Below are 12,898 nucleotides of genomic sequence, written 5' to 3'. Positions count from 1 at the left end.
GGTGGAGAACGGACTATCTTAGAAATCGCAATTCTCCACATTTTTTTTCTGCAGTTCTAGTCAGGTAGAACATTTCCACTTTGGAAAATAATTTTTTCTTCAAAAGGGGGCGGGTCCGGCCACAGACACCTGATTTCAAAGTTTCCACAGTGAAAACGTACTCCAAACTAACTTAGAATGGAGCAAGTGAAGATTTTTGTCGAACTGAAAAAACCTGTTCTACACATTAAAAAATCAGGCGCAGGTTACAAATTAGACGTCCAGAACGAGGTGGGGGGGGGGAAGGGAAGTCATTAAATTCGATAATAAATCCTTATTTATACTTATACAAATATTATACAAATAAATCCAACCTGAATAAACATTTATAAGCAAAGAAAAGATTAAATAAACCATCTTCCTACCTGTGTGAAAGTGCTTCAGGCAGGCCTTTCGGGACCGAAGGCTGAACGGGCCGGCCCGAGACTTCGGGCAGGGCCCGTCCTCAGCACCAGATTTACAGGTAGGTGGCATTGGGTCGGGTTGGGGGGAGCGCAGGTCGGGTCGGGGGGAGGGAGGGAGAGAGAGGGGCGGGGAGGGAGGGAGAGAGGGGGGGGAGGGAGGGAGAGAGAGGGGGGAGAGAGGGAGACAGAGGGGGGAGAGAGGGGGAGGGAGGGAGAGAGGGGGAGGGGGAGGGAGAGAGAGGGAGGGAGAGAGAGGTCAGGTCGGGGAGGGGGAGGTCAGGTCGAGGAGGGGGAGGTCAGGTCGGATCGAGTCCGGGGGCGGGGGGTGTGGGGGAGCGGGAGTCGGGTCAGGGGGCGGGAGCAGGAGTCGGGTCGGGTCGGGTCCAGTCGGAGGGGGGGCCGGGGGAGCGGGAATCGGGTCGGGTCCGGAGGCGGGGGGGAAGCGGGAGTCGGGTCGGGGGGCGGGAGCGGGAGTCGGGTCGGGTTGGGTCCAGTCGGGTGGGGGGGGGAGCGGGCGCGGGAGTTGGGTCCGGTCCGGTCCGCGGGGCGGGGGGGGAGCGGGAGCGGGAATCGGGTCGGGTCCAGTCCGGGGGGGGAGCAGGGGGAGCGGGTGTCGGGTCCGGTCCGGAGGCAGGGGGGGTGGGGGAGCAGGTGTCGGGTCCGGTCCGGAGGCGGGCGGGGAGAGGGGGGGGAGCGGGTGTCGGGTCTGGTCGGGGGGCGGGGGGAGAGGGAAGCAGGAGCTGGCCGTGGGAGGAGCCTTATTCATGCAGCCCCAGTGAGGCCATTCGGCCAGGGCTAGGGGCTGCGTGCTTCGGGCCCCTCCCACACAGTTTCGGGCACCTGGAGCTACTGCACTTGCATGCCCACTGTAGCGCGCATGTGCAGAGGTCCAGGCACTGTTTTCAGCGCAGGGACCTGGCTCCACCCCCCCACAGCTCGTGCTGCGCTGCGCCGAGGGCCAGAGGACCTGCAGGGAGGTGGAGAATACGGAGGATTTTTTTAGGCGCACTTTGTGGCGCGAAAAATGGGCGCCCAGGTCGGGACAGCGCCGTTCTAGGCGCGTGTGGAAACTTGGGCCCTATATCTGTAAAAAGCATGTATTTTCTCACACAGCCGATTTCACTCAATGTTTTGACCCAAGTTCAGGAAAACATAAAATAACGTTTGCATGAGTACAAAACTTGTATTAATGTTACATTTTTACATGGCATGTACTACCAGTCAGGACCATCGAGTGCACTCTCTGTTCAAATTGATGTCTCCTTTTCTAGTCATCATCATAGGCGGTCCCACAAAACGAGGATGACTTGCTTCCATGCCAAAAAAAGGACAAGTTCACAGGTGTTTCAATGAAGGACCCAAAATACATCCTGAAAGATGAAAGATGCCTGTGTGTGGATTTTTTTAACGTGGGGTGGCCGTTCCACATCAGCCACCACATGGGCTTGACAGAGCTAGGTCTTGGTCCAGTGGCAAGGATTACCCAAGACAACTGGAGACCTGCTCTGCTGCACGGACCTAGTGCGCACACATATCGCAGTGTGGGCTGGTCCGTGCTGCCCGTGGGCCCCTGGCCCTGAACTCGCGCCCTGGGCCCCGATCACGTCCCTCCACAATCTCTCGCCGCTCCTTCACCCTGACCTTGCTGCTCCTGCTGTATCTGCCCACGCTCCAATCACCGACCTGGATCTTGATGACGTCACTCTTCACAGCCGTCACCCTCCTGCACCAGCTCGCGCTGTACCTTGCAATGGCATGCCTCCACGCTGCACATGGCCACTGCTCGCTGCCCCTTTTATGGCCCCGACCTGCCGCTGATGTTCCTTCACAGGTTGGGGCCTGTTCTGACAATTGCAACATCTTTATAAACAAGATGGTCATCATAATGTCAACTCTTGTCATTGTAGGTGTTTACCAAATTACTGTGAGCATGGGGGAGAATGTTCTCAGTCCTGGAGTACCTTTTACTGTGACTGTGCGGGGACCGGCTACACAGGAGAAACCTGTCACAGCTGTGAGTATTGCTGTCTTTACTTACTTTTCTCTTTGGAATATGAAGGTGCAGTGTTTTATTTTGTTGCAAAAAGCCAATTAATGCAATCGAAATTGTATTTTGACGATTTCAACCCCAGTGATTTAAATTTCCCAATCTTAATGGAAAGAGTTGAACTGTGATCTCGAGGAATATGTTGGTGCATGTACTCGAATGGGAAAAGAAGAATAGTTCTGGCCAATTCCTTCAGTCAGCTGGAGGGTCAGATGTTCTCCACAGTAGATGCTGCATATGTTGTTGCTACCTGGTTATAAGTTCAATGCATCAAATAAAGAAATCGGATGTATTTTAATGCTCGAAAATGACATTGTTTTTTACGTCTCCATCATGTTTGATAAAACAACTGTGACTTGCTACAGATATAGTAAACATCAACAACCAGTATTTATACAGCGCCTTTAACATAGTAAAACATCCAGGCGCTTCACAGGAGCATTATCAGACAAATGTTGACACCCAGCCCCATAAGGAGACATTAGGACAGCTGACCAAAAGCTTGGTCAAAGAGGTAGATTTTGCGGAGTGTCTTAAAGGAGCAGAGAGAGGTAGAGAGGTAGAGAGGTGGAGAGGTTTGGGGAAGTATTCCAAAGCTTAGGCCCTGGCAACTGAAAGCACGGCCACCAGTCAGGTATCTGTCTCACTCCTCTGGCTGTTCCTCGGAGCTCATCAATGTATTTAAACTGCAGACAATGGATACATTGAATGTTATTCTATCGCTGAACAATGCGTTTGGGCTTTGGTTGGCTATTGGTGATTTAATGGTAAGATTGAGTATTCTGTTATTCAAGAGGCTCTGTCACAGTGTAAAGTTTATAGAAAGCTTTTCCTTGGTACTCATAAATGTGCAATACCTTGATAGTATTCATATCCTAATCACAGAAGCACAGCATCACTTATGTGTGACATCACTGCACATTGTTAATCGCCCCTCCTCCCTTTTAGAATCACAGTACTTAAGGGCCCAAGTTTCGGCCTCAGTTGATCCTGATTTTTTGAAGCAACTGGTGTAGAACGGAGTATCTTAGAAATTCAAATTCTCTGCATTTAGTTTGCTCCAGTTCTAGTCAGTTTCACTTTGGAACAGAATTTTTTTTTCAAAAGGGGGCGTGTCCGGCCACTTACGCCTGTTTTCAAAGTTTCGGCAGTGAAAACTTACTCCAAACTAACTTAGAATGGAGTAAGTGAAGATTTTTGTACGTTCGAAAAAACCTTGTCTACACTTTAGAAAATCAGGCTTGTGGTTACAAATTAGGCGTAGGGAATTGGGGGGGGGGAGGTGGTTTAAAGGGAAGTTTACAAACATTAAACATTTCAGTTTTACAAATAAAGAGCCATCATCAATAATAAATGATAAATAAATCAATAAATCAACCAATAAATCAATCAAAAAAAATTAATAAAAAATAATTTTTTTTGAAAGAATCAATAAATAAAACATTTTCTACTTACCGACTGCAGCACTGAGAGTCCTCCAACAGCGTGCTGGGACGGTCCCCCCAGTGTGTTTCTGTCAGTGTCTCTATCTGTCTGTCTGTGTGTGTATGTGTCTCTCACTCTCTGTCAGTGTCTGTGTTTCTGACAGCGAGGGGAGGGGGAGAAGCTGGGGGGGGAGGGGGGAGGGGAAGGGGGAGAGGCAAAAGGGAGGTGGGGGGGAGAGAAGGGAGGTGGGGGGGAGAAGTGAAGTGGAGGGGAGGGGGGGAGAAGGGAGAGGGGGAGAAGGGGGGGGAGGGGGGGGGAAGGAGAGAAGATGTAGGGAGGGAGGGAAGGAGAGAGGAGAGAGGAGGGAAGGAGAGAGGAGAGAGGAGGGAGGGAGGGGAGGAGGGAGGGAGGGAAGGAGAGAGGAGGGAGGGAGGGAAGGAGAGAGGAGGGAGAGAGGGAGGGAGGGAAGGAGAGAGGAGGGAGAGAGGGGGGGAGGGGAGGAGAGAGGAGGGAGGGAGGGAAGGAGAGAGGAGGGAAGGAGAGAGGAGGGAGGGAGGGGAGGAGAGAGGAGGGAGGGAGGGAGGGAAGGAGAGAGGAGGGAGGGAGGGAAGGAGAGAGGAGGGAGAGAGGGGGGGGAGGGAGAGAAGGAGGCTGAACGGCCGGGCCCAAGACCCCGGGCTAGATTTACAGGTAGGTGGCGTCGGGTCTCGGGGGGCGTCGTGGAGGTCCGGGGGGGGGGGGAAGAGAGTCGCGGAGGTCCGGGGGGGGCGGGGGGGAGAGCGGGGGTCGAGTTTTGTCGGGAGGAAGCAGGAGCTGGGCGTGGGAGGAGCCTTATTCACGCAGCCCCAGTGAGGCCATTCGGCCAGGGCTAGGGGCTGCGTGCTTCGGGCCCCTCCCACACAGTTTTGGGCACCTGGAGCTACTGCAGCGCGCATATGCAGAGGTCCCGGCACTGTTTTCAGCGCAGGGACCTAGCTCCACCCCCTACAGCTCGTGCTGCGCTGCGCCCGACTGCAGAAGACCTGCAGGGAGCCGGAGAATCTCAAAGTTTTTTTTAGGCGCACTTTCTGGCGCGGAAAACGGGCGTCCAGGTCCGGGCTGCGCCATTTTAGGTGCGTCTCGAAACTTGGGCCCTGAAGTTCAACCAAAAGTGCTACATCAGTGGGAACAGCAGTTTGCTTGGCAGACCCGTGCACCATGCCTTTGGGTGACTGGTTTGCTCATTTGGAAGCAACGAGGAGTGATGTGCAGGGTTTCACACTACAAACCAATAGTGAACACAGGGCTTGCATGCAGAAATGAGGATGAACGTACAAAAGTATTGGGCAGGAAAAAGGGCAGCTTCTTCAAAGAGCCTGTTTCAGACTATCCTGTTGCAACTGGGTATCAGGACTATCAATGTGCCAGCCCACCAGGGGCATGTGGTGGAATGGGAGAGATTCATAATCCGATATTGGCCAGTGAACACCATTGACCAAACTCAGACCTAACCCCCAATCGCTCTTCCAGCCTCATTCGGTATAACTGACATCTTTTACAGCCCCAGTACCAGTGATAGTCGATGCTTCCTCAGAAAGCTATGCGCCAATCCCCCTTGCTATCAGAGGCAACATCAAACAGATTGAAAGAAATATCCTGTGCAAATTCAAGGGAAAGCAGGAATTCTGATCATGACTCACCTCTCCCAAGTTGCCACCTACCTTTTGTACGGAATGTTACCAGCCAAAGCCTGCAACGTGTCCAGCTTCTTTTGTTAAAAGCTTGCAGTTATTGCACATTCGCTGCAGGAGCCAGCATCTTATTCTAAAGGTCGATGACCTTCAGTGAAAATGAAAACATTCCTGAGGTCTAACCCAGTTCTATGCTTATGTAACTTAGATGCATGTCCCCTCATTATCTCTAACCTATTGAGATCAATGGATCATTTTCCGTTTGGCAAACAGTAAACTAATGGGGTGCCGCAGGGATCGGTGCTGGGGCCTCAACTATTTGCAATCTATATTAATGACTTGGATGAAGGGACCGAATGTAATGTAGCCAAGTTTACTGACGATACAAAAATAGGTGGGAAAGCAAATTGTGAGGAGGACACAAAAAATGTGCAAAGTGACATAGACAGGCAAAGTGAGTGGGCAAATATTTGGCAGGTGGAATATAATGTGGGAAAATGTGAGGTTATCCACTTTGACAGAAAAAATAGAAAAGCAAATTATAATTTAAATGGAGAAAAATTGCAAAGTGCTGCAGTACAGAGGGACCTGGGGGCCCTTGTGCATGAAACACAAAAACTTAGTATGCAGGTACAGCAAGTAATCAGGAAGGTAAATGGAATGTTGGCCTTTAATGCAAGGGGGATAGAGTATAAAAGCAGAGAAGTCCTGCTACAACTGTACAGGGTATTGGTGAGGCCACACCTGGAGCACTGCATACAGTTTTGGTCTCTGTATTTAAAGAAAGATATACTTGCATTGGAGGCTGTTCAGAGAAGGTTCACTAAGTTGATTCTGGAGATGAGGGGGTTGACTTATGAAGATAGGTTGAGTAGGTTGGGCCTATACTCATTGGAGTTCAGAAGAATGAGAGGTGATCTTATCGAAACATATAAGATAATGAGGAGGTTAGACAAGGTGGATTTAGAGAGGATATTTCCATTTACAGGGGAAACTAAAACTAGGGGACATAGTCTCAGAATAAGGGGCTGCCCATTTAAAACTGAGATGAGGAGAAATTTCTTCTCTCAGAGGGTTGTAAATCTATGGAATTCTCTGTCGCAGTGAGCTGTGGAGGCTGGGTCATTGAATATATTTAAGGCGGAGTTCGACAGATTTTTGAGTGATAAGGGAATAAAGGGTTATGGAAGAGGGCAGGGAAGTGGAGCTGAGTCCATGATCAGATCAGCCATGAGCTTATTAAATGGCGGAGCAAGCTCGAGGGGCCAGTTGGCCTACTCCTGCTCCTATGTCTTATGTTCTTATGTTCTAATTCAAAACCCAGTATTTTGAGAACCTCAGACGCTGCCTGCTCGTGTTTACCCATGTAATTCAGATGGTCGCACAGAAACATTGTGTTCACAAGATGGATACAAGTGGGGAAGTTCTTCATTGCAGTTCAGCTCCTCCATTCACAGACCACAACCCCTTCCCCTTCTTCACAATACTGACTCTTACGTGTTTCCAGGGAGCTTGCCTTTACTGCCATACCACAACAACAACTTCTACTTGTATAGCGTCTTTATGTAAAATGTTCCGAAGTGCTTCACTGGTGACACCGAACCACAAAAGGGGAAATTAGGGCAGAAAGAGGTAGGTTTTAAGGAGCGATGAGAAGTAGAGAGGCGGAGAGGTTTAGGGAGGGAATTCCAGAGCTTCGGGCCAAGGCAATTGAAGGCACGGCCACCAATCCTTGAGCGATTAAAATCAGAGATGCTCTGAAGCCAGAATTAGAGGAGCACAGACATCTCGGGGCAGGGCCAGTGGGGCTGGAAGAGATTAAAGAGATAGAAACTTAGAAAATAGGTGCAGGAGTAGGCCATTCGGCCCTTCGGGCCTGCACCGCCATTCAATGAGTTCATGGCTGAACATGCAACTTCAGTACCCCATTCCTGCTTTCTCGCCATACCCCTTGATCCCCCTAGTAGTAAGGACTACATCTAACTCCTTTTTGAATATATTTAGTGAATTGGCCTCAACAACTTTCTGTGGTAGAGAATTCCACAGGTTCACCACTCTCTGGGTGAAGAAGTTTCTCCTCATCTCGGTCCTAAATGGCTTACCCCTTATCCTTAGACTGTGACCCCTGGTTCTGGACTTCCCCAACATTGGGAACATTCTTACTGCATCTAACCTGTCTAAATCCATCAGAATTTTAAACGTTTCTTTGAGATCCCCTCTCATTCTTCTGAACTCCAGTGAATACAAGCCCAGTTGATGTAGTCTTTCTTGATATGTCAGTCCCGCCATCCCGGGAATCAGTCTGGTGAACCTTCGCTGCACTCCCTCAATAGCAAGAATGTCCTTCCTCAAGTTAGGAGACCAAAACTGTACACAATACTCCAGGTGTGGCCTTACCAAGGCCCTGTACAACTGTAGTAACACCTCCCTGCCCCTGTACTCAAATCCCCCCGCTATGAAGGCCATCACGCCATTTGCTTTCTTAACCACCTGCTGTACCTGCATGCCATCTTTCAATGACTGATGTACCATGACACCCAGGTCTCGTTGCACCTCCCCTTTTCCTAATCTGTCACCATTCAGATAATAGTCTGTCTCTCTGTTTTTACCACCAAAGTGGATAACCTCACATTTATCCACATTATACTTCATCTGCCATGCATTTGCCCACTCACCTAATCTATCCAAGTCACTCTGCAACCTCATAGCATTCTCCTCGCAGCTCACACTGCCACCCAACTTAGTGTCATCCACAAATTTGGAGAGTGGATGCGTTGACAGTCATTTTCCAACATTCCATTGACTCTGGATCAGTTCCTATCGAGTGGAGGGTAGCCAATGTAACCCCACTTTTTAAAAAAGGAGGGAGAGAGAAAGCAGGGAATTATAGACCGGTCAGCCTGACCTCAGTAGTGGGTAAAATGATGGAATCAATTATTAAGGATGTCATAGCAGCGCATTTGGAAAATGGTGACATGATAGGTCCAAGCCAGCATGGATTTGTGAAAGGGAAATCATGCTTGACAAATCTTCTGGAATTTTTTGAGGATGTTTCCTGTAGAGTGGACAAGGGAGAACCAGTTGATGTGGTATATTTGGACTTTTAGAAGGCGTTCGACAAGGTCCCACACAAGAGATTGATGTGCAAAGTTAGAGCACATGGGATTGGGGGTAGTGTACTGACATGGATTGAGAACTGGTTGGCAGATAGGAAGCAAAGAGTAGGAGTAAATGGGTACTTTTCAGAATGGCAGGCAGTGACTAGTGGGGTACCGCAAGGTTCTGTGCTGGGGCCCCAGCTGTTTACACTGTACATTAATGATTTAGATGAGGGGATTAAATGTAGTATCTCCAAATTTGCGGATCACACTAAGTTGGGTGGCAGTGTGAGCTGCGAGGAGGATGCTGTGAGGCTGCAGAGCGACTTGGATAGGTTAGGTGAGTGGGCAAATGCATGGCAGATGAAGTGTAATGTGGATAAATGTGAGGTTATCCACTTTGGTGGTAAAAACAGAGAGACAGACTATTATCTGAATGGTGACAGATTAGGAAAAGGGGAGGTGCAAAGAGACCTGGGTGTCATGGTACATCAGTCATTGAAGGTTGGCATGCAGGTGCAGCAGGCGGTTAAGAAAGCAAATGTCATGTTGGCCTTCATAGCAAGGGGATTTGAGTACAGGGGCAGGGAGGTGTTACTACAGTTGTACAGGGCATTGGTGAGGCTACACCTGGAGTATTGTGTACAGTTTTGGTCTCCTAACCTGAGGAAGGACATTCTTGCTATTGAGGGAGTGCAGCGAAGGTTCACCAGACTGATTCCCGGGATGGCGGGACTGACCTATCAAGAAAGACTGGATCAACTGGGCTTGTATTCACTGGAGTTCAGAAGAATGAGAGGGGACCTCATAGAAACATTTAAAATTCTGACGGGGTTAGACAGGTTAGATGCAGGAAGAATGTTCCCAATGTTGGGGAAGTCCAGAACCAGGGGTCACAGTCTAAGGATAAGGGGTAAGCCATTTAGGACCGAGATGCGGAGGAACTTCTTCACCCAGAGAGTGGTGAAGCTGTGGAATTCTCTACCACAGAAAGTAGTTGAGGCCAGTTCACTAAATATATTCAAAAAGGAGTTAGATGAGGTCCTTACTACTAGGGGGATCAAGGGGTATGGCGAGAAAGCAGCAATGGGGTACTGAAGTTGCATGTTCAGCCATGAACTCATTGAATGGCGGTGCAGGCTAGAAGGGCCGAATGGCCTACTCCTGCACCTATTTTCTATGTTTCTATGTAAACAGCTGGGGCCCCAGCACAGAACCTTGCGGCACCCCACTAGTCACTGCCTGCCATTCTGAAAAGTACCCATTTATTCCTACCCTTTGCTTCCTGTCTGCCAACCAGTTCTCTATCCACGTCAGCACGCTACCCCAAATCCCATGTGGGACCTTGTCGAAAGCCTTCTGAAAGTCCAAATACACCACATCAACTGGTTCTCCCTTGTCCACTCGACTGGAAACATCCTCAAAAAATTCCAAAAGATTTGCCAAGCATGATTTCCCTTTCACAAATCCGTGCTGACTTGGACCTATCATGTCACCTCTTTCCCAATGCGCTGCTATGACATCCTTAATAATTGATTCCATCATTTTACCCACTACCGATGTCAGGCTGACCGGTCTATAGTTCCCTGTTTTCTCTCTCCCTCTTTTCTTAAAAAGTGGGAGGGGTGAGGCCATGGAGGGATTTGAAAAATTCTGATTCTCTTTGTGTGAAGAAGAACTAAGCTTACCCTTTCTCAATATCCCCTTATCCTGCCCTGCTTTATCATTAAATCATCGAATTTATAGTACCACCTAGGAGTCTCATCGCACCTGTGTCAGTGTTTTGGTCCACAACTGGAACTATCTACTGTAATTCTGAGGCCCTGCTCTGTTCCCCACAATCCTTTATAAGCTTCCATACAAATACTTCCCAGGAACTATAAGTCAGCTGCAGTGCTTTCGTGCCAGTTCAGGTCAAACTCTACTCAATCACTCACTCTAACTTTAATGAACACTCACAAAATAATAGCCTCTCTTGTACAATGTACTCAAACCGACTCAAAAGCATCAGCAAGCACAATCAGCCACTTGACAACACAGCTACTATTTTGAAGGCAGCCAATCAAAATCGCACCCAGAATACCTCCTTATTAGTGAGATTCTCGGACAAACTCGAAGTCACTGCTTGTAAACACAAACACTAGTTAAATAGAGAGAAAGACTTGGATTTATATAGCGCCTTTCACGACCACCGAAGTCTCAAAGCGCTTTACAGCCAATGAAGTACTTTTGGAGTGTAATCACTGTTGTAACTTAGCTCCCCATAGTTTAAGATCCGACCAATCAGAAAATATAATTTAGCATTCAGTCACTCCCCCCACTCATTCACTCCCCTCACTCACTCCTCTCTCACTCCATCCTCACTCCCCTCATTCACTCCCTCCTCACTCACTCCCTCCTCACTCACTCCCCTTACTCACGCCGATCACTCCCCTCACTCACTCCCCTCACTCACTCCCCTCACTCCCCTCACTCCCTCACTCACTCCCCTCACTCCTCTCACTTAGTCCCCTCAGTCGCTCCCCTCACTCACTCCCCTCACTCACTCCCCTCACTCCCCTCACTCCCTCACTCACTCCCCTCACTCCTCTCACTTAGTCCCCTCAGTCGCTCCCCTCACTCACTCCCCTCACTCGCTCCCCTCACTCACTCCCCTCATTCCCGTCACTCACTCCTGTCACTCACTCCCCTCACTCACTCCCCTCATTCACTCCCCTCACTCACTCCCCTCACTCGCTCCCATCACTCCCGTCACTCACTCCCGTCACTCACTCCCCTCACTCACTCCCCTCACTCACTCCATTCACTCCCCTCACTCACTCACTCCCCTCACTCACTCCCCTCACTCACTCACTCACTCCCCTCACTCATTTCCCTCACTCATTTCCCTCACTCATTTCCCTCACTCATTCCCCTCACTCATTCCCCTCACTCACTCCCCTCACTCACTTCCCTCACTCCCCTCACTCACTCACTGCCCTCACTCCCCTCACTCACTCCCCTCACTCACTCACTCCCCTCACTCACTACCCCCACTCACTCCCCTCAACTCACTCCCCTCACTCACTCCTGTCCAATACAAATGCGGAGCCTTCTGACTCCAGCCTCTGACATTTACTGCTCCGGATATGCATTTTGTACACCATTTAATATTGCATACGTCTGATTCTATCAGATCTGCTTCATGCAAATCCTTTTGCAGTGCTAACTAATGTTCAATGGTCCCTTTTCCACTATGTTTGTGCATGAATCCTGAGGTCTGGAGTGTGGTGTGTAAAACTGCACATTGAAAAACCCTGGCCATGAAGCTTGTATTGCAGCCACAGCATTTTCCTGATGTCAGGTCCACAAGAATGTTTGTCTGGCCTGTGCACGTGAGCTGCTGTCACCATCCATTCTCAGTGATTTAGTGTGGACTTGCACCCATGAGAACATGGAGTCAGTCAAGACCCGGATTCTGGTGGGACAGGTTCACGGCAAATAGCTGTTATATTTCAACAGTAATTGGCATCACGCCAGCCTCGCTGAGATTCGAGATTCTTGTTGTTTTTAATGTTTGAGATTCGCACAGGAAAAAGGAAAGAAAATGCATATTTAAAAAGCGCTTTTCATCACCTCAAGCACTTTGCAGGCAACAAAGTACTATTTTGACGCATAGCCATTGTTGTAATGTGGGAAACATGGTAAATATCTCTTCACAGCAAGCTCTCACAGACAGCAATGTGACAATGATCAGATAATCTGTTTCAGTGATGTTGGTTGATGGATAAATATTGGCCAGGAATCCCTTGCTCTTCTTTGAAATAGTGCCTGAGTGGTTTAACCTCTCATCTGAAAGACGGCACCTCCGGCAGTGCCGCACTCCCTCATTTCTGCGCTGCCGTGTCAGCCTAGGTTACATGCTCAAGTCTCGGGAGTGGGACTTCTGACCCAGAGGCGAGAGTGTTACTGAGCTACAGCTGACACCTATGAAAGGTCACCTGAGCAAACAAAGGAAATCATTTATTTTATTGTTAATAAATAAATGGTGTGCTACACGCATATATATATCAAAGCAGAGCTGTAGTTAAATTATGTTCCAGTCAGTGTCACTCTGAAATGTTCAAAAAGCTACACTAATATATTCCAGCATATGAATAATAGAGATCATTATTAAATCTGAAGATTGTAGTAAATTACTCATGATAAAAAGGTTACAATATCTATCAGACCTTT

The 12,898-nt window shown here is 48.9% G+C and overlaps 1 protein-coding gene across 1 annotated transcript in view; it reads left to right on the top strand.

Annotated features, from left to right (window-relative positions):
* The window catches only part of LOC139253715 (contactin-associated protein-like 5), a 1,602,302-nt gene that overhangs the window by 738,461 nt on the left and 850,943 nt on the right, over positions 1 to 12,898 (top strand). Inside the window, exon 12 of the mRNA XM_070873519.1 lies at positions 2,351 to 2,457. Coding sequence (XP_070729620.1) covers positions 2,351 to 2,457 — 107 coding nt within the window. The remainder of the gene's footprint in view (positions 1 to 2,350; positions 2,458 to 12,898) is intronic.

Source organism: Pristiophorus japonicus, chromosome 3, assembly GCF_044704955.1.
Source record: "Pristiophorus japonicus isolate sPriJap1 chromosome 3, sPriJap1.hap1, whole genome shotgun sequence".
In the NCBI taxonomy this organism is placed as follows: Eukaryota; Metazoa; Chordata; class Chondrichthyes; family Pristiophoridae; genus Pristiophorus; species Pristiophorus japonicus.
This window is presented reverse-complemented; position numbering and strand designations above follow the sequence as displayed.